The following is a 22,778-nucleotide window of genomic DNA, read 5'->3' on the forward strand; positions in this document are numbered from 1 at the left end:
ACACACCTGAAACAACGGGGTAGCGTCACACTATGCCACTATGACGCTGTAACCGGTGACGACAACCGCCACTACAGAGAATATCAATCCCTGACTCGATCTCAACAGCTTATATACATGAGACTGCGCCTAGGGTACAGGTACCTATGGGAGTACATTGGCAACCCTGAGCCTCACCGCACTGTTTGTAAACTTTGTGGCCAACCCGACTCTCACACCCTCTCTCACTACATCCTCACTTGCCCTATGACCTCCTCCTATAGGTCCCCAGCCGTTACCAACACCTCTTCCCTCCCAGACCAGATATCCCTCCTCCTAGTCACAGGCCTGGCATTTGACATTATTAGGGACCTGCCACTCTTTGCCATAAACAGATAAAATGTACCGGGAACTTTCCCCCCACACACTCATCATTCTCTCACTTTATGTAACTTGACAAAACCTATGACCCTTCAGGCTTTTACGCCCTTAATGTACGAGTCATACAGGCAAGTATGAACTTTTCATACTTCCCTGTTGGGCGCTGTAAACCCTTCTGCGCTTCACCTTGCACAGGATGTAAGGGGGTGCCCAATAAACTAGCCCCCTCGGGGGCAAATCTGAATCTGAATCTGAGTGGCAAAGAGGGTAAAAGTAAAAGTAAGTAACTAAGAAGTGTATCCTCAAAACGTGGATTTCATTTATAATTTATGAAAATTTGCTCTTTATATATAATGTTTTCTTTGTCGTTGTTAAGCAGAGAGTTTTATCTCTCATATATTTTTATTTTATTGTTGTTGGACAGTTGGACTAATGTATTACTAATTTGATTAAAGACTTTCTTTGTTAAAACGAGTAATAACCAAGATACATTGATAACAACAATAATATTGCTATTAGTATGTGTTCGGGTTTGAGGAGGATGGGGTTGAGACTAAGTCGCTGCTAGCCCTTGCATGGACCACGTCGTTTCATCATCGTCTGTTAGGAAGAAATTAAAATGCCGTATGTGTTAGTGGGACGAACAACCAACTTCAAGGGCAAAAGGTTTGTAATGTAGTGCAAAATTTGTAGAATATATCATGATACCATAATTTATAAGGGTAAACCTAGAAAGATCGATTAGTCATTTTTACGTACCGTTAGTGATTATGATTGTACTTTTGAATTTATCCCAATCCCAAAAAAATGCATTGCATGTATAAACAACTAATTATATAATACAAAAGTTAAAGTAAAAGTGTAGACAATTGCTACCACCAGAAGGAGTTTGTTGAATTTCTTGATTTTTGCTATACTTATTGTTTTGATGTTTTTAAGTATATTAAAAGAAACGACAACTTTCTATTATGATATTTAACTATTTTTAGGATTTTTTGTAAGTACTCTATCCTACGATCATAAATTCCCTGTTAGTGGGCAGGGCATGAAGAATGAGGGAAATTACGAAAATTAACGCCGAGGTTTAATATTCGTTAGTTGTAATGCACGGAAATCTTATGTTAATTCTCATATAGGGAGATGGAGCAATACAAAAACAAGACTACTTTATAACGTTTCCATCGACAATTTTAGTTTTCGAGAACACAGCATTGGAAGTGGTAAAGGTGGAGCAGACAGCACCCAAAGGCAGTATATTTTGTTCAGTAATTATTGACGACTAACCCGCTGCCGATGTTTCATAATTTTTTTTTTTTAATTCTGCAATTTTATTGTGTTTGGTAAATATTTGTTTAATGGCTGTGGTTCCTTTTTGTTATGAGAATAGTTTTTCTTGTGTATTTAGGTGTGTGTCACTTAAATCTGACCTAACCTAACCTAACCTAGCCAAGCCTACCTAACCTGGTATTATAACCATTTCGATCATGCAGCGAATTTTAGGATTTTAAGTTTCGACCAAGAAAGGTTTAGGTTGGTTGAAATTATGTTTGGTTAATATAAAGGACTAACCCGCCAGGACTGCATAGCGCCGATGCGGCTGTATCATCTCACGTTCAGAAAATGCCTCAAATTCCACCAAATCATAGTAAGTTCTTTCTGTTTAATATACCGAGGAAGTTAGGTAAGGTTAGGTAGGTTTGTTTGGTTTGGTCTGTTAGGCCTGTTCTTCATTCCCACAAATGTTAAGTAGTGTTTATTTTAAAAATTTCCATTTTTTAACATATTTCCACAAACTACAACAGTGTCCACTATAATATAACAATGAAAATCAAGCTTTTTTTATAATTGTTTTCAATCAATTTCACACACTGGTTAGTCCTATATATACGTAATTACCTTATGTTTTTCTGATGGTTTTTGATGTGTTAAACGATTTTGACCTGTACTTCCAAATAGGTGCATGACAAATAATAATTTTACCCATAATCTAACCTAACCTAACCAAACCAAACCTAGGTCTTCTTATATCAGTGCACCGTTCTATCTCTCGGTGTTAGAAATATGTTTTTCCGAATGTTCAGACAATTCCAAGACATTTTTATTCTGTGGTATTTTTGTCGGAAATTAAGGTTTGGTTGATTTTTGGTGATTTTCTATGTTTTTTTTTACACAGAAAAAGGGGTAGGTTAAGTTAGGTTATATTTCTTTCAGTATTAGAAATATCATGGAATAAAAATGTTTTAGAATTGTCTAAACATTTGGAAAATCATATTTATTACACTGAGAGATAGAACGATGCACTAATATAAAAAGACTGAAAGAACGGTGCTCTACTATATATTGACCCAAACCGAACCTAACCTACCTAACCAAATACGAAAATCTTCTCGCAGTCATTAAACAAATATTAACCCTGTGTTTTATAATGGACACTGTGGTTATTTCTAAAATAAACCTAACCTAACCTTATTTAATAAGAAAAACAAGCAGCAGAAGCATTGGTAGAAGACCTCACCAACATAGCCAAAGAAACCTATCTAACCTTACCTAACTTCCTAGCCATGAGGCTCAACCCTCTGGCCCCCTTGGCATATTATACAGTAAGGACTTACTATGATATGGTGTAATTTTACGTTTTTTGTTGACATGAGAATAGCTGCATGGACAGTGTGGCTCATAAACGTACACTGGCGACTGGTGTCAATCGGAGATGAGTGGCTGTGTACCACCGCATCATATCAGAACTCACTGATGAAGATATAGTAGAATGTAAACATCAAAACAAATAACACTTCAGCAGGTTAGTCGGCAATATTAGCCATTTATTCATATTTTCCACAGTTGCTTGGATGAAACTAAGTTGAGCTGATATCATTTCATCTATCAATGAGGATCTGTGCTGCATCTCCAAATGGGAAGATAGAAACTTGGTTAAATTCAATTGTAATAAAACTCGGTATTTACCAATTGCACTTTCCAATTTAGATGGTCTCGCACCAATCAAATTTCAGGATGCAATCATTCTGCCAAGTTCTAAAATAGATATGCTAGGTCTCGCCATTTCCTCTAATATGTCATGGTAGCTACACATCCTCAACATTGCTAAAGCTGCCTCCCGAAAGCTGGGAACGCCGTACAGATGCCGTAGCTACATCACTCCTGAGCAGTTGCTTCAAGTTTATTGGGGATTCATTCGTCCTAACTTGGAGTACTGCTCTCATATCTGGGGGTGGCTCTTCATCTGTCCAACTGTTAGGGTAGATAGGGTGGAATCTAAGGCATTTTGTCTTATTGACTCTCCTCCTTTAGTTGATAATCTTTCTTCCCTTTCTCTTTGCCGCAATGTTGCTTCAATCTCTCTCTTTTACAGGAACTTTAACAGGCAATGTTCGGTGGATTTGGCATCCTGTGTACTGTTGCAAGGCTGTGGGTTCATAACACTCGTGTTGTCCGCGGTGCCCACAGTTTCTCTGTGGCTGTCGGTCACACTAGAATAACCCGTTATAGTACATCCTTCTTTCCTCACACAGCCAAACTGTGGAATACTCTGCCACCTTCTGTTTTGCCATACTCTTACAATCTATCTCACTTTAAAGAACTGGTTTTCCGGCAACTTCATCGTGTAGATTACAGGGCTGTCTCACTTATCGCAAAGGTTACGGGCATGAAACTCGATGCGAATATCAAAATTACGAATAGCGGAGCAATTTCTCCCATAAGAAATAATGTACAGTGGTCCCTCGGTTAACGAACGCCTCGGTTAACGAATTACCTTCCATAAGAATCTTCATTTTGGTTAACGAACAAAAATTCGGTTAACGGAATTCTTGCAAAAATGTTTCGACATGCTTTGGCTTGCTCACCAGCTGGAAGATTAGTCCGCCAATACAGAAATCGGTTCTAGGGCTTACATTCGTTAAAATTGGAGTAAATATCAAGAAGGTTGTACTATTCAATAATTTTCCAAGTTTTATATTAAAATAATTTTTAGTAATTTTAACATTTAACATTATTGCAGTACAGGGAACTAGTTTTTGGTGCGCCCATCAGCCACTTCACTCACCCACCAAGGCCTCAGTTTGTATCTCTGTTCAGTGGAGGAAACATCTTGCTTGTGGGTCTGTAGCATACTGTAAGTGGCCAGTTGTCAATTCTCTTTAGTTGTCTATTATCTCTTTGTATGGGCACACAAACGTACGTACATGTAGATATCTTCACTCAGGAATGAGGTAGGATAGAAACTCACGATGCGCTTTCTGTATATATATTGTTGTACAGCGCAGTGCTTAGGAGTAACTAGGTGAGGAGCTGTGAGAGATGTTGCTGGTCCAGTAGCCGAGTGTAGAGTGCTCTCCCTGGACAGGCATGGCCGTATTTATACAATTTACGAGGATCGGGATTTGGGATGCGTGTGGAGCGAGAGCCAATCACAGAGGAGAATGCCAGAAGTACCCGGCACTCTGATCCTGGCGTTGCTACGTGTGCGTCCGCACTGTGGAGTAGGTCTACCAGCGTCTCTGGCTGTACGCTGATTGGCTGGTAGGCGTGCGGGAGCTCAGTCATTAGTTGGAAGTTGTAGGGGAGAGGAGCCACTACAATACTTCCCCTCCCGGCGCGGCGGGAGGCTGGATGTTGTCCGGGTTGTGTCCCACACATAACACATACCGGGCAGGTGTACGTACGACTCGGCCGCTACGTGTAACAACTCCGTCTAGTGACACAAAACCTGTGGGAGAATTGGGGGGAGAAAGAGGGTTTGGGATTAGAGGAGGTTGTACAAGCAATGGTTGTTGTGCTCCTGTTGCAGCAGGGGCTGCGTCAGGAGGAGGGTCCATAACAGGAGCAGGTTCGATGACAGGAGGGGGGTCTATGACAGGTGCAGGTTCTATGACAGGAGGAGGGTCTATGACAGGTGCAGGTTCTATGACAGGAGGAGGGTCTATGATAGGAGCAGGTTCTATGATAGGAGGAGGGTCTATGGCAGGAGCAGGTTCTATGACAGCTGCAGGGTTCAGGACAGGAACAGGGGGTACCTGAGGGTGAAAAGAGGGTGCCCAGAAATGTCGTGGGCGTGGTGTTGCTGCCGGTGGTAACTGCGGGTAGACTGGTGTAGGCGTAGTTTGTTGGTGGTGCTGCTGGGCTGGGGGCCCAACGGGTAAGGTGGCCGGTTTGACTCGGTCTATGCTGACGGTGTCATGCCTGCCATTCCGGATAATCGTCAGGAACTTTGCTGAACGGGTAACCACCTGGAAGGGTCCATCGTAGGGGCGTTGTAATGGGTTGCGGTGAGCATCATGCCTGACGAAAACGTACTCGGCTGTGGCTGTGAGTAGTGCAGGAGGGATTTGTTCAGGGCGCCGAGGAGGCTGGCGTGGAGCAGTAGCTCTGAATGCAGAAACTGCTTGTCGTAGCTTTTGGAGTAAGTCGTGACGAACGGCAGGAGTGGTTTGGTGGGGGTCAGGAGGGAGTGAGAAATCCCCGGGTAGGCGAAGGGGCTCGCCTAGTGTCAGATCTGCTGGGCTACAGTCCATATCCTCCTTGTGTGACGCACGGATGCCGAGGAGCACTAAGGGAAGCGCATCAGTCCAGCTGTAAGGGTCGTGCTGTGCCTTGAGTGCGTCCTTCAGCTGCCGGTGAAAACGCTCTACCATGCCGTTGGCTTGAGGGTGGTATGCTGTAGTGCGTTGTCTTGACGTGCCGAGGAACTGTAGGAGGTGCTGCCAGAGTTGTGACTCAAACTGTACTCCTCGGTCAGTGATTACGGTTGCGGGAGGGGCCAAAACGGGAAACCCAACCGGACATGAAGGAGCGGACAGTAGTCTCTGCTGTAGCATACAGTTCTGGTGTCGTAGAGTAATCCACTGCGGACAGGATGTTGCGTACTTGTGTGGGTAGCTTTTGTGCGTGAAGCTGGCGCAGGATAGAGTCAGGAAGTCTGTCTGTGTACCGGGAGTTCAACCTGCACATCTCCTCCCAGAGAAATCCCGGAGTTGAGTTTCCAAGGGACATAGAAGATAGGTTCTGCAGGAGATTGGAGCGGGTCCGTTGGTAATGGGTTTTTAAGGTATCCCGCAGGGTGGCGAATTTGTTGTTCTCTGGAGGGTTGGAGATGGTCTGTGAGACTTGTGTGGCGACTTCAGTGGGCAAGGAACAGAGCAGGGCGCCGTACTTTTGCCCGTCTGTAGCTGTAGAGCCGATGAGAGCTGCTTCGACATGAACTAACCAGTCCTCTACGTTGTGGTTGAAGGTTGGTAGAGATATCCGTCCGTCCATTCTTGCGGGAGTATATCACACCTGTTAGGGAAGGATGAGGAATGGGTGCTTGTTCCGACCCCCTTCCGTGTTCACAATCTCCTGGGAGGGAGGTGAACAGTTGCAGGGGGGACTTCGGGACGAATACACTTTTTAGGGTGCAGGTCCTTAGGCCAGAACTAAAAAAACAAAAGAAAAATAGGAAAGTAGGCAAAAGAGCTCAAACTACGTTTGGAATATCGCACAATAGTTGCTCTCCGGCTGTGATGTGGGTCACTCACACCGCCAGTGGTTGGCCTAGGCTGGCAGCAGGCAGGACGATCTTCACAGCTCCAGGAGTAAGGCAGCAGAAAGGAGTGTGGTATTCACGGCTCCAAGGGTCACCAATTGTAGCGTACTGTATGTGGCCAGTTGTCTATTATCTCTTTGTATGGGCACACAAACGTACGTACATTAGACATCTTCACTCAGGAATGAGGTAGGATAGAAACTCACGATGCGCTTTCTGTATATATATTGTTGTACAGCGCAGTGCTTAGGAGTAACTAGGTGAGGAGCTGTGAGAGATGTTGCTGGTCCAGTAGCCGAGTGTAGAGTGCTCTCCCTGGACAGGCATGGCCGTATTTATACAATTTACGAGGGTCAGGATTTGGGATGCGTGTGGAGCGAGAGCCAATCACAGAGGAGAATGCCAGAAGTACCCGGCACTCTGATCCTGGCGTTGCTACGTGTGCGTCCGCACTGTGGAGTAGGTCTACCAGCGTCACTGGCTGTACGCTGATTGGCTGGTAGGCGTGCGGGAGCTCAGTCATTAGTTGGAAGTTGTAGGGGAGAGGAGCCACTACAGGTCTCTTGAATACAGAGTATTTTTACGTTTTTACAGTACAATTATTGGTCATTCTGAAATTTATTTAACATATTGACAATATATAGTGCAGTGCAGTTTGATTTATAGAAAATAATCTTGAATTACACCTAGTGAACTTAAAATTTTATGGGTGAAATGACGGCATCAAGCATGGGGTGATTTCTCTTCCACCCCCACTTCCTTCTCCTCTCCCTTCTCCTCCACCCCCACTTCTAATTCCCATCATCATCATCATCAACCAGGAGCCTTCTACATACACACCTCAAAGTAAGTGTACTTTACTGCATTTTTTTTTTACTTTGTATGTAATTTTCAGTGAGCTGGAACCATTTACCCAAAATCCCATTGAAACAATGGTTTTGGTTAACGAGCGACCTACCTGGAACGAATTGTGTTCGTTAACCGAGGGACCACTGTATTATGTATGTTCGTATGTGGCGGGACACACCCAGAACATCGAACAACTGTAGAGCTTCCCGGTTAGGGTACGTTAGGTTTAGGTTTGGTTGGTTAGGTTAGATTCAAAACTGTTTCTCCAATGGTTTTTATTTTATTTTGAACACTTCTACCTTGATTTTTATTGCAAATCTCTAGATTCTGAGATGGAAGGGTGTGGGGGGCTTTATCTCAGAAACTATTGATTTGCACCAGAAATGAAGATCAACTTTGTTCATAACACATCAAAAACCATAGGAAAACCATAGTTTCAACTTCGATTTTGTATAGTGGCAATAAGTGTGAATTTACCCAAATACCGGTAATAAACACTTTCGGATAACTTGAATCACTAACCTACAGTATAAAACAGGGGTCCTCTTTATAAGAGTACAGTGAACTCTCGAAGATCCAGACTGAAAGGGGGGGACCACCTGTCCAAAAAAGCCAATTGTCTGAATCTTCCGGTGAATGAACTAAATGTATAAAAACGATAAATAATTATATAAAAAACACCAAAAATACAGTACCGTACATAATATCCTGACCACTGGGGATAGTTATACAGACTTTTTCCTGTGAAAAAGCCATAATTTTGAGCAACATATTACTGTACTCAATGTATGTACAGTGATCCCTCGGTTAACAAACACAATTCGTTCCAGAAGGTCGTTCGTTAACCGAAAATTTTGTTAACCAAAACCATTGTTTCAATGGGATTTTGGGTAATTGGTTCCAGCTCACCGAAAATTACATACAAACTAAAAATAAATGCAGTAAAGTTCACTTACTTTGAGGTGTGCATGTAGAAGGCTCCTGGTTAATGATGATGATGATGATGGGAATTAGAATGGGGTAGGGAGAAGAGAGAGGAGAAGGCAGTGGGGGTGGAAGAGAAGTCACCCCATGCCACCATTTCACCCATAAAATTTTAGTTCACTTGGTGTAATTCAAGATTTTCTTTAAATCAACACTGCACTGCATTATATATATTGTCAATATGTAAAATAAACTTCAGAATGACCAATAATTGTACCGTAAAAACGTAAAAATAGTTTATGTTCAAGAGAGTCTCAAGCAAGAAGCTTCCTCCACTGAGCAGGGACACACACTGACGCCATTTTTGGTGTGTTGAGTGGCTGTTTGGCGCTCTAAAATTAGTTCCCTGTACTTCAATTATGTTAAATACCTGTAATTGTTAAAATGACTAAAAATTTTAATATAAGACTTGGAAAATTATTGAATAGTACAACCTTCTTGATATTTACTCAAATGGTAACGAATTTAAGCCCTAAAACCGATTACTGTATTGGCGGACTAATACTACAGCTGGTGAGCAGGCGAAAACATGTTGGGAAAAATTCGTAAGGAATTCGTTAACCGAAATTTTTTCGTTAACCGAAGTGAAGAGTCTTATGGAAGGTAATTCGTTAACCGAAATTTCGTTAACCAAGGGATCACTGTACTACACTAAAGGGTTAAATTTGTTATCTCTTGTTCACACTCAAATTAATCATCATCATCTTGCAAGGCTTCCAGCAATATAAGTTATATTCTCCTACGTCTAGTCTGTGACATTTTAAAAGATAAAAACTTCTAAGCCTAATACTTCCTTCACCCTGGCTGGGAGGAGGGGGGAGGTGAGGTGTTGACAGCTGGTGGGGAGATAACAAAGTGCGTAGTTATCAGTCAAATAGAGGGAGTTTAAGTTTTGCGCTTATAAAATGTCACTGAATTGACTTAGCAGAATATAACTTACATTGCTGGAATTCTTACAAGTTAGTGATTAAGTTAAGTTCAATCATCCCATTGCTTGCTCTAGTCAAAACTTTTTTAATTAACTTAGTACATTTGAGTACAAGTTTGCCCTTGGGACAATTATTTCTTTTACTTTTTTTTTCACAATATGTATTTAGGATGGTGTGTGCATGTAAATGAATAAATGATGAAAGTTATATATATCTACCCAAAAATACGAGTTGAAAAACAACCAAACACCTCACAGCTTGGCCCAGTAGCTTGGTGGTTACAGTGACGAGTCTAACCTGGCTACAATGCCATGATTAATCACTATTAAGCATTATTATATTAGTAAACACTAATAATAACAGTAAATCCAGTGAAATATGGCAGGGAGGGAGGAAGGCAAGTTAAGTGCCCCCCGTAATTTTGTCCGGACTAACTGAGGTTCCGGACCATCAGTTCCGGGAAAACAGGTGGTGTACCTGTATATTAAAGTCTGATTTATTCAGGTTTTTATGCATTTGACTCAAATTTAGTTAAATACAGGTATTGTTTAGTGAAGGAACAGGTAACTTAGTTCAGCTTTGGAACCTAACCCCCTATTTCCCATAAGCCTTTAGTCTTGCCAACCGCAGATTGGCTAACCACAGGGTTTTCCAGGAACCTAACCTTTGAAGTTGGTGAGGGGCTACTGTATAGAGCTACTTTTACAGTACTGTATCTTCTCTATATCCAGTATGTGTTACTGTATTTTTGCAGCTCATGGTAAACAGAGGACATTTATCTAGGGCTGCCTGTATTTATTTGATATTTATGGGTTATAATTTTACAGATAAGGATGGGTTTTATTCGTACAGTATTTCTTTGCATAATTAACATGGTTCTGAGTTTTGAACATATTGATTTCGAACAGGGTCCAGGAATGTATCCCGTTCATAACCCAGAGACTTCCTGTAAAACATGTTTTAATTTTTGTGTATTTTGCACATAGATGGACTGCACAGGGGTAAGCAGGTTTTCCAGTAGCTACAGTTGAAGAATTAACCGTTACCATATTCTCATTTATAATATTATTGTTACAGGGGGTCCCCGGATTACGAACAGGTTCCATTCCTGAGGACGTTCTTAAGTCGAAACACATGCTATGTGCACACCATACTTACAGAATGTTTAAAATTCCACTATATCATAACCTAAGTCCTTATATTCATCTAAAATCACTTAATTTATGAGAAAAGAAGAAATAGAATGACAAAATAAATTAAATGAAAGTAAAAAAATGAGTCCCCAGGTAAATAAAATAGTGGCGGGCATTCATAAGTCGGGGACCCCCTGTATTATACAAGTTTACTCCTATAACCAACACATAGGGACTAGGAAAAGTCGTTGGTTAGTGAATCATCAGTTATCCCAAAACTCCCATCTACCCTTGATATATCTCTGTTGTGCACACTGTCAGGCAAGAAAATAAAGCAGACATATACAACAAACATAAATTGCCTTAACACTCATGGGTTTAGGGAGGTGCTCTCCAGTGAGACGCTCAGGGTCTGGCCAGTTACTGACCTCGCCACACTTGACTTCACCTTGCGGGATAATAGTACGTAATGAGTCCTAGCAAGCTTGCTATTTGAGATCAAATCTGTAGGGTTTGTTGCATTAGCATTATAAATATATTATCCACAAACATTTTTACGAGTGATCATGATAAAATGATAACTTCTGTATGTAAGTACGAGTAGAACACACACAAAAATTTACTTAAAGAAAATGTTTATACAGTCGACCCTCGTTAAAACGGTCTAATAGGGGGGGAGGGTGTCCGTTTTAGCCGATTGTCCGAATTAACCGATTTAGGGGTTAATATTGCATAATATTGCATTATACAGCTATGTGTATGTTTAGTTGAGTGCCCCGTTATAGGAGTCCGTTTTCTCTCACTTCAGGACGCCTGAGTCGTCCGTTTTCCCTTAATCTTAGAGTGCAGTACACCAGTGACTTCTTTATTTCTTAGTAATGACACAGAATTTGAAATTGCAACCCCAATTGCAACTGGGACAATCCCAGAACCAGAAATTTGATATGGACAGTTCAGATTTTGTCCGATTTATCCGAAATCCGGATTAAAGGGGTCCGAATTAACGAGGGTTGACTGTACAGTGATATCCCCGTTAGCCGGAACAATTGATGCAGAGCACTTCCGGGGATGAGAGATTTCCGAGTAACCGGACGACTTTCACAAACCCGGAAAAATCCCCCATCCCCGGAAATATTTCCGGTTACTGTGCATCTTGCACAGACAAACACTAGCCCACATCCTCATAATGTTTCTGTGTGCTGGGGAGTTTTCCAAAAGTCTAAACTAAAAATCTATATGATATGGTCGTGAATGAAGCTGTGTGTTAGAGCAAAGACTGGTATTTTCCACTCCCTTAGAGCTGTAGGGGATTAGTGGATCTCTTGTAACTAACCTGACCTGACACATTGTCAGGTGGCGGTAGGGTGGGTTATTGGTGGTCTCATATTACTGACCTGATACAATGTCAGGTCACCCACTGTTGGGTGGGGGATTAGTAGGTCTCAGGACCTGAAGATGTCTTGAATAAACATGAAAGCTAAAATACAGTATTTTTTATACTTACACTTATCACATTGTATCCCCTCAACGTTACGTTACATAAGATTTTAAAATGTGGAGTGAGAAAGCTGAAAGGTGTGGGTGATTAGAGAGATGGAGTGGAAAGAAGTGATAACATGCACCAGTGTTGCCAGGCGCTAAGCTCCTCAACAGCTGATCTTTTAATTCACCCCCACATAGTTAACCACGCATAAATTTATGTCATACAATATGGGGGTGTTTGGGTGTGATGATATGGTAATAAATAGCAATATTGCATCGTCAATGACGGTCACTTGAAGAATAGTAGCGTACTACAATTGTCACTACTATTCATCAAACTACTGTACTGTACTGTCATTAACAATACAATATTGTTTATTATTCATTAATTAATACCCAACACCACATCATACATAAAATCTTTTGTGTGAGACACTGTGAGTTTGGGGGAGGCAAGGTGCTGGCAGGGGGGAGGGCGATACACACCCCACCAACATTTGTTATTATATATTCTCGTATGATCAGCCTCTTATGGTGTGTTTTATCATGGTTAATATAAAATATTAAACACATTAGAAAAAATATTATGTGTAATTATTAATTTGACGTCAAAATTACATGACAAGTCGAATAATACGGCAATTTTTTCACCCAGAACTGTCTACTGGGAGGAGAGTAGGTGGCTGGTAAGCTTAGCCATTGTCAAATTTACCAGTTTTTTATTTAATCATTACAGAACTGATACATTATAAAAAGTATTGTACTTTATTATATATGAAGGGTATGGGTATTAATAAGTACTACAGAATATTACAGTAAGCATCCCATCAGCTTACAGTTGCCATTTATGGATTTTTCCAAAGCAATTATCCAGTAGTATTTGGGATGAAATGAGTAATTAATGTAAAAAATACTGTATGTATCTTTTAATTAATGTTATGTACAATAGAAGTGATCAATGAATTGGTAGAGAAAAAAGTGAGACTGTGCAGGAGGCCAACATATGTACGTATGCACTCAAGGAAACAGTATAATTTATTTTATGTATACACACATACACACACACACATCACATCACACACACACATACACACACACACATACACACACACACATACACACACACACATACACACACACACACACACACACATACACACACACACATACACACACACACACACACACACACACACACACACACACACAATATCTGCCACACACACACACACACACACACACACACACACACACACACACACATCACACACACACACACACACACATCACACACACACACATCACACACACACATACACACACACATCACACACACATACACACACACACACACACACATACACACACACACACACACACACACACACACACACACACACACACATCACATACACACATACACACACACACATATCAGCATACACACATCACACACATGATGACATGCATTTATGACACATACACATACACACACACACACACACATACACACACACACACACACACACACACACACACACATACACTTACTTCAAGTACACCGGTGAATTAGCCTTGGGGAAGGGGGTGTCGCTGTCACTTTTACCCTCAATAGACCCTTCTCCTCTGGCTGGGGGGAGGGAGGGGGTGGGGAGATTAACCCATACAGTACTTAAGGATAAAACAGGTTGTGATAATTTATGTGGCTGCAGTTTCAAAGCTTTGTGACATCACTAGTGTATAATGAGTCTCCATATGCCCTGGTTTATTCATTGATCAGTTGTCTAAGTGCAAAAGTAGCCCTGTTGAGCCATCATGTATCAATTAATTTTAAAACATAAATTATAATGTAAAATGTTATAAGACAATTGTTTAGTAGTGCTGTTAATGTGTGTGTTGTGTAAGTGTCTTCAATTCCTACAATGTGCCTGGCAAGCTAAAACACACACACACACACACACACACACACACACACACACACACACACACACACGGGAATTAAGACAAGCATCCAGTGAGGGTCTTGTTGTGTGACTACATGGAGGCAAATTAAAAGATCAGCTGTTGAGGAGCTTATCGCTTGGCAACGCTGGTGCATGTTACCACTCCAGCTCTCTAATCACCCACACCTTTCTGCTTTCTCACTCCATATTTTAAAATGTTATGTAATGTAATGTTGAAGGGATACAGCTTTGCTCATTTATAATTACAGTATACTTATCACAATCTCTCAAGATATTTTAAGTTTCATGTTTATTCAAGACATCTTCAGGTCATGAGCCCACTAATTCCCTACCCAAGAAAGGGTGACCTGACATTCCATCAGAAAGTCAGTAATATGAGACCACTAATCCCCCACCCTACCTCCACCTGACATTGAGTCAGGTCTGGTCCCTCCCAAAAATTCTTGAGCTTTCGTCTTTATTCAAGACATTTTCAGAAAATGCTCTCGATTTTCAACCTCGGGAAAATTTGTTCCCAAAGCCGGAATTTTCTAAAATTCCAGCTGGGAATGCTTTTCCGAGCAAATTTCAATTCCGGCTATCGGAGAGTTCCAGGTTTGAGGGATTCCGGCTAACGGAGATATTACTGTACATCACTTTATACCTTTGTTATTTCATGTGATTGCAATATGGACTTTATTCCATATTTTACTAGGTAATAGTGATGTAAATTGTGCGTTCTGATGAGCACACTCAGGCTGAGTGCAGATTACTGGATTTATTTTTTCCCTCCAAGCACAAAAGATAATTGTACATTACCTGTATTGAGTCATAGCAAGCATACTAGTGGAGATAAAGAGGTCAGGTTAGTTGCATTACCATTGTAAATATAATACTGCATCTACATATAGATTTATATAGTTAATCACAATAAAATGATTAAAACTACAGTACTGTATATATGTAAGCTCCAGTATAACACAAATTGTACTGCATGGCTGCCGCTCAAGCTCCCAAATGCCAATACCTGTATTTCTCACTCAGTTTCTATATTTTTTACATAAATTATACATAATGTGTTTATAAATGCTTATTATTTTTACTTTCAAATGAAATAATAATTTTAAATTATGGAGGAAATGTAATGCATAAAAATATTACTTATTATTATTACCTGTACAGTATTACCCCGCCTAACGCGGTTTCACTTAACGCGTTTTATCATATACGCGGTGCCTCGCCAGAGCTGAACTTTCACTTAACACGGATTTTTTCCACATATACGCGGTGAGTGTCCCAAGCTCGCATTCTATTTTGACTCGCCCCACCACCCTGCCTGGACTGCCTGTTTTAGCTCATATGTAACGTGGTACAGTCACTCGCTAGAGATCTTCTGTTATTAAGGAATTTTGTCACAGGATTATTTCGAAGAAACCATCACGAGATGCATGTCATGGCAATTCTGTAGATGCGCCTTCAAACGTTGCCTTTGAAAAGTAAAATATATGAGATGTGAGACAAAATATTCCATGAATCCAGCAATGCCAATTGTATTATCCTAACTTAGAGGTCATTACAAACCCAAGTGCTTCCCCACCTATAGGTGCCACGCAGAGGGGAGGGAGTTGAGTCCATTATTTGAATGGCCATTTAAACTTGGCTACCTGTATTTCTCTATTTCTCTTAAGTATTAATTGTGTGCATGTACCATCATAAAATTAAGATGTTATTTTTACTACAACATAGGTATTTGCCTTCAAAAAGTGGAGTTTGGGGGTCGGGCCGGTTTCTATTGGAATTAATCCCATATGTTCTGTTGTTCACTTAACGCGGGACCCTCTGGGTTCAATTGACCACGTTAAGTGGGGTACAACTGTACAGTACTGTATATATATTTATTTATTTTTATTTATTTTTTTTTTTTAATAAATGAATTTCTGTACAGTCAACCCTCACTTGCCTCCCCCCCTCTTCCAACCGCCAGATGGTCGGTCCATCCCAACCCTCCCCCCCCCACCCCCACCAATCCTCCCTTCAAGAGAAAGGTTGGGTGAAAAAACTAGATTTTAACATTTAGTATTAAATAATACCTCAGATTAAAGTTAGGATAATATAATTGACATTGCTGGATTCCTTGTAAAACCAGGAATATTTTGAATACAAATGTCATATATTTTGCACAAAAGATAACATATTTACTCAGAGTAAACATTATATCTAAAATTTGTATGTCTAATGCAAAATATATGATGTTTATATTCAAAATGATCATCAAATTGTAAGAATTCCAACAATGTAAATTATATTCTGGCCGGGTAATTTGTATGAATTTTATGAGCTAAAACAAACATCTTCAGTTAATAAAAAAAAAAATATTCTTCACACCGTGACCAAGTGCCAGGTGGTCGGTGGCCGGTCCCTCCCTCCCTCCCACCCCCAACCAACCCTCCCTACCAGATGAATGTGTGGGAATACCAGACTGTTTACCTTTTTAGTAATAAATAATAAATCAGACTAAAGTTAGGATAATATAATTGACATTGCTGGATTCCTTGTAAGACCAGGGAATACTTTGAATATAAATGAGAGCTGCACAGTACATACATATTACCGGTATGTCATGAGACCAAATAGGTAAGTCGAATGCAAAATCTATGATGTTTATATTCAAAATGATCATCAAATTGTAAGAATTCCAGCAATGTAAATTATATTCTGGCCGGATAATTTGTATGAATTTTATGAGCTAAATAAAAAAAATTATACTTCACCCGTGTAAAGGTACCCACCGTGTGGAATGTGAGCATCCTGGGTTCTGGCAGGGCACCATGTAAACGTGGAAACGCGGAATGTGGGACCGCGTAAAGTGAGGGTTGACTGTACTTATATATTGTTAGGTGTTGGAGCATTTGGCAATGTTCTTCCCCCCTACTGCCATTTCCCCTTCTTCTCCGTGCCCCAGTGCTGTACTTAGGGCCAAATGCAAGAACTGCCGTCGTCTACACGATGCTGTCTCCCAATGGTCGCTTTGCAAGAAGCACTCAGTGCTTTAAAAAAAATAATGTGCGATTCATTATTGGAACATCAGCGATTTCCATGGTGCTCTCACCCCCGCCTGATGACCACTACGATGGAACTATACAGCTCCTCCCCGACTTATGACCACCCGCACTTACGACCTGCCTCAGTTGTACCAAAATTTTGTCAAATTATGTATTTTCGAGTCCCAGCGTCAGTACACAGACAAAAAAAAATTGTAATTCACTTTAAAATGGCTGGCAAGCTTAAAAGTGAGTGTTTTGTGGTGCTGAGAAGAAAAGGAGACACCCATTTTTTATTTTCTATGTATTATTTAAGCATTTTCAACTTACGACCTGGATTTGGGTCCTTAACCCCGTCGTAAGTTGGGGAGGAGCTGTATTTTGAAACCAAAAGGAAAGAAATTGAATTGGATGTACATAAATTGTAGAAATGTGCAAAGGAATAATATTTTTTATAAGATATCCTCCATATGGAACAGCATATGAAGAATTTGTATTGTTCTTTTTAAAAGAATTCCATATATGTGGGGTAACATCCGCCAGCCTCTACTTGCCTCATCACCGATTATATATTCAAAATTCTGCTAACCATCATTAAAGGTAAGCCTTTAAGATAGCTAATCCAAATAATTTATGTGTAGGAATGTATGGAAATCAAATTAAGCTAAAAAAAGCATACAAGGCCTAATTGGAGAGTGGCAAGTGAGCTGCTTCAACTGTGATGGTGAATGACTTCCCTTATCAGGAATAATGTCGACCTAATTTTTGTAATGAGCGCAACTAATAGTCGGCCAACACTACCAAAATAGATATTGCATTAGTATACGGTGGTCCCTCGGTTAACGAGCACAATCCGTTACAGCAGGTTGCTCGTTAACCGAAAATCTCGTAACCGAAACCATTGTTTCAGTGGGTTTTTGGGTAATTGGTTCCAACTCACCGAAAATTGCCTAAATTCAACAAAAAGGGTAGAAAAGTTCACTTACTTTGAGGTGTGTATGTAGAAGGCTCCTGCATGATGATGATGATGATGTGAATTTGAAGTGGGAGGTGGAGGAGGAGAAGGGAGAAGAGAAGGAAGTGGAGGTGGAGGAGAAGCATTTTACTGCTTCTTGGAAGGTGAGTCACCTACCATGAAAATGTCAGGAACCTCTGGACTGACAGATTCTCCACCATGAATATCCTCTCTCCTTCTTGAAGTGGAAGGCTGAGGGATAGCATCTTGTTCCCTCTGCCTTTTACTGAAGAAAGTGTCAATTGTGGTCTGTGGGGCATCTCTCCTCCTCACCATTAACTTATGTTTAAAGAAGGAGACCACTGAGTCCTCAACATGACACAAAGTTAGTTCAGTTTTTTCCACGTCTGGGTGCCTTGAAGCCAGTTCCCTGAACTTCTCCCAGTAGTAAATCACATCTTTCAACTGTTTAGCTGACATATGGTCATCACTTTCAATTTCCTCCTCACCACTGTCAGCCTCTACCTGTAACATCTCATCCAGTTGCTTCAAGTCATCAAGAGTAAGTTCCTCCTCATGAGACATCACAAGCTCTTCCACATCATCCTCCTCCTCCACTTCAAGGCCCAATGACTGACCAATGGACACAATCTCCTGGTCCAGCTCTGTTTCTTCCTCAAATCCCTCAAAATCATGGACTACTGATGGCCACAGTGCTTTCCATGAAGAATTGAGGGATCTAGTGGAGACTTCTTGCCATGATGACACAATCAATTTTACAGCCTCCCGGATGTTGAATTGTGTCTTCCAGAACTGTTTCAGTGTTAGTTCAGGATCAGTGGAAGTTGCCTGATGACACCTCCTAAACATTTTCTTCATGTACAACTTCTTGAAGTTGCTGACCACATTCTGGTCCATTGGCTGTATGATTGATGTAGTGTTTGGAGGCAAAAACAACACTTTCACAAAGTCAAATTGATACTCCAAATTTCTGGCAAGTTTAGGGTCATGACCAGGAGCATTATCCATGAGGAGAAGAGTCTTTAAAGGGAGTTTATTGGTGGTTAGGTAGCTCTTGACAGAAGGGCAAAACACATCAACAGACCATTCATTAAAGAGCTGTCTTGTCACCCATGCCTTACGGTTGGACTTCCAATAAACTCCAAGCTTTGTTCTTAACACTTTCTGTTGCTTGAACACCCTGGGGTTTTCAGCGTGGCAGACAAGCATAGGCTTCAGTCGGAAATCCCCTGAAGCATTGGCACCAAGCAATAGAGTGAGACGGTCTTTCATGGGTTTATGCCCAGGTAAAGAGGCTTCATCTCTGGTGAGGAATGTTCTTTTGGGCATCTTTTTCCAGAACAGCCCAGTTTTGTCCACATTGAACACTTGCTGTGGAAGATAATTTTCTTCTTCCATCAGTTCTTTAAATTCAACTAAAAACTTTGCTGCCCCTTCCTTATCAGCACTAGCAGCTTCACCATGCCTAACAACACTGAAAATGTCACTTCTTTTCTTAAATTTTTCGAACCAGCCTTTGCTGGCCCAAAAATCTTCAAATTCTGTGCCTGAAGAACCAGGTTGATCTGCCTTTAAATGTTCGTAAATCTCCTTGGCTCTTTCACTAATGAATTCAGTAGAAACTGAATCACCTTCCATCTGTTTTTCCCTAATCCAGATGATAAGTAACCTCTCAGTTTCTGCAATTAGGGATCTACCTTTAAACACTGGTAGATTTGTCTCTCACTTTCACTTCTTTAAATTTGTCTTTCTGTGCAAGAATTGTCGACACAGTTGATGTCGATATGCCATATTCTTTGCATAGCGCATTTGTTCTAATGCCTTGTTCATGTTTTTTTATAACTTCCTGCTTGGTTTGGATTGAAATCGCTTTTCTTGATCTCTTAGGCCTCATGCTGGATTCAAACAATGTCAACACGTGTTTTTTAAAGTTAAACTAGCTGTAAATAAAGAATATTTTCTTTAAAATAACACTGCATTGTGCTATATATTGTCAATATGTAAAATAAATTTCAAAATGACCAATAATTTGCTTGGAAACACAGAAAAAAAGCGTTTAGTTGAAGAGAGTCTCAAGCAAGATGTTACCTCCAGTGAAAACAGAGAGAGACTAACGCCTGTTTGCTGTGTTAAGAGGCTGGATGCCGCGCATTAAACTAGTCACTTTACCTTCAATTATGTTCAATAATTGTTAAAATGACTAAAAAATTTAATATTAAACTTTTAAAATTATTGAATAGTATAAACTTCTTGATATTTACTAAAATAGTAAGGAATTTAAGCCCTAGAACCGATTACTGTATTGGCGGATTAATACTACAGCTGGTTGACCGCCAAGCGCAAGCGAAAACTTGTTGAGTTCGGCTCGTAAGAAACTCGTTAACCGAAGCTAAGAATCTTATGGGAGGTAACTCGTTAACCGAAACTAACACAATATTAATGCCTTTATTTTCACTCACAGGTGGAGATACAGCTGACTATTCACCTTTCACCAACACTGGAGAAATAATTCTTGGTGTCATGGATGATGTGGAATTTTTGCGGTTACTGGGAAGAGTCTGGAAATTGCTACCTAACCTAACCTTGGAATTGGTTTCCAGACATGAAGCAGAAAAATTTGTCGAGTTTCCATAAAATCCCAGACTTATTCATTATTTTATCCTCGGATTTTGCTCACAGACTGGAAAAAATGCAGTTTCTGGAAATTTCAGAAAATATGCCTTTGAGAAATCCGAGCCAATTTCAATCCTGGGCCTTGGAGAGTTCCGGCTAACGGAGATGGACTTAAAGTTTCCAAGATCCCTGACTCTAACGCACTTAAATTGCTTTTTACATATGGTGTAAGCTAAGGCAGATGACTTACGTGCGCTAGCAGAAGGTTAATAGCACCAGCAGAGACTTAACTTAAGATATTGTAAATAGATTCTTTTAATGTATTTATTGACATGCAAGTTCTGTTTTTCTTTTGTTGTCTTTGAGAGGTGTGTAATATTGAGCTTATATATACATTGTTTTTTCTGGGGTGTTTTGATTTTGTAAATTTTTCTTGATTCATTTCTATGTACAGTAGTGAGTTGTCATATTTTGTTATATAAAATTTAATTTCATATACCTGTACTGTATAACCAAATTTGCAATCTGTTTCATTCCCATCAGTTTAGAATAAATATACAGATATACAAAGAAATAATCATTTAACCATATCCTGTTTCATATTCATATGCTTTATTATAAATTTGGTAAATAAAGATATAGCTCATCTTACAAAAATAATTTGACTACAGTATTTACAGGTATATGCAGAAATAAAATTTGTCTGCAATACAAGGATGCAATGAAAATTTGATTCCTGTCTGGTTTGGTGAAGATGTCAAAATAGCATTTACAGATCTTGGGTAATGTAAGAAAGGTCTAACACAGGGGTCTCAAGCAGGGGGGAATTTCCCCCCTCAGGTTTTCAGGGGGGGGGGGGGTAAACTGATACTAATATGGAAAAAATAAAGGATTTTCAGTATTATATGCATATTATTTGGAATGCACTTTTTGATGCAGACAATCTTGGAAAGGAGGGGGGAATGACATTCTGACATATGGTGAAAGGGGTGCATGGGGCAAACAAGGTTGAGAACCACTGGTCTAACAGAACTTACAGAAAATTGAGTAATTCTCAGCACCATTAAAATGAGCTATCCACACTATGTGTGGTTGGTTTATTCTTGTAATGTAAAACAGGTAATGTTAAGCTGTGGGTGGAATGATGAAACACTGCTGATGACTCCCTTAACCTATTCTAAACGAATATAAGGATTGTTTCTTTGATGCTTCTTCAGAATTCATAAGCCACTTACATTAGCGGCAAAAAAAGGGTTTGTTTTTCCTATAAGTTTATGTGAAATCCCTGCAATCTGATATTTTCCGCTGACAATGAGTTAATCCTAATACTGGCAGAAACAAAGTACTGTACTGTACTGATGTACTCTCATCACATATCCATTTATTATATAACATATCCTGCTTTTAATAAAGGCTATAACCTGACATTAGCATGATCAATGTATTCTTATCCTTATTGTTATTACAGTTAATATTAAACATTAAAAAATACAGAAATAATTTGTGATTAACAATGCAGACTGTATTCAAGATATTTGTAAATCATTTAATTATCATCTTGTTTTATGTTTAACATTTTAGTCTCTGGTTAGTTGGTAGAATTTCATGAATATACCTACTGTATTGTATAGGGGTACCATGACATTTGCTCACAAGATGAACCTAACCTAACCTAACATGTCTTCCTTTCCATTATTGTTGCGAGTATTTGTATTGTGAGTACGATATATGCCTTGTGAGCAAATGTCGGTACACCACCTATATGGAGACTGGTGAGGATCCATATACTGTATTTACATGTAATATGAGCCCTGCTATAACGTGTTTTGATAACGCTAATTTGCTCTCTAACGCTGTATTTATGAATTGTGAACTATAGAGCTTGTGTTAACGTAACGCTTGTTTGCTATAACGCGATTTTTGCTTA

At 40.0% G+C, this 22,778-nt stretch overlaps 1 protein-coding gene across 1 annotated transcript in view; it reads left to right on the forward strand.

Annotated features, from left to right (window-relative positions):
* The first annotated feature begins 897 nt into the window (after nt 1-897).
* Nucleotides 898-22,778, forward strand: part of LOC121873151 — a 55,128-nt gene continuing 33,247 nt past the window's right edge. Inside the window, exon 1 of the mRNA XM_042376469.1 lies at nt 898-1,026. Coding sequence (XP_042232403.1) covers nt 980-1,026 — 47 coding nt within the window. The 5' untranslated portion in view covers nt 898-979. The remainder of the gene's footprint in view (nt 1,027-22,778) is intronic.

The sequence above is a fragment of the Homarus americanus genome, unplaced genomic scaffold (assembly GCF_018991925.1).
Source record: "Homarus americanus isolate GMGI-L3 unplaced genomic scaffold, GMGI_Hamer_2.0 scaffold32929, whole genome shotgun sequence".
NCBI classification, from domain to species: Eukaryota; Metazoa; Arthropoda; class Malacostraca; order Decapoda; family Nephropidae; genus Homarus; species Homarus americanus.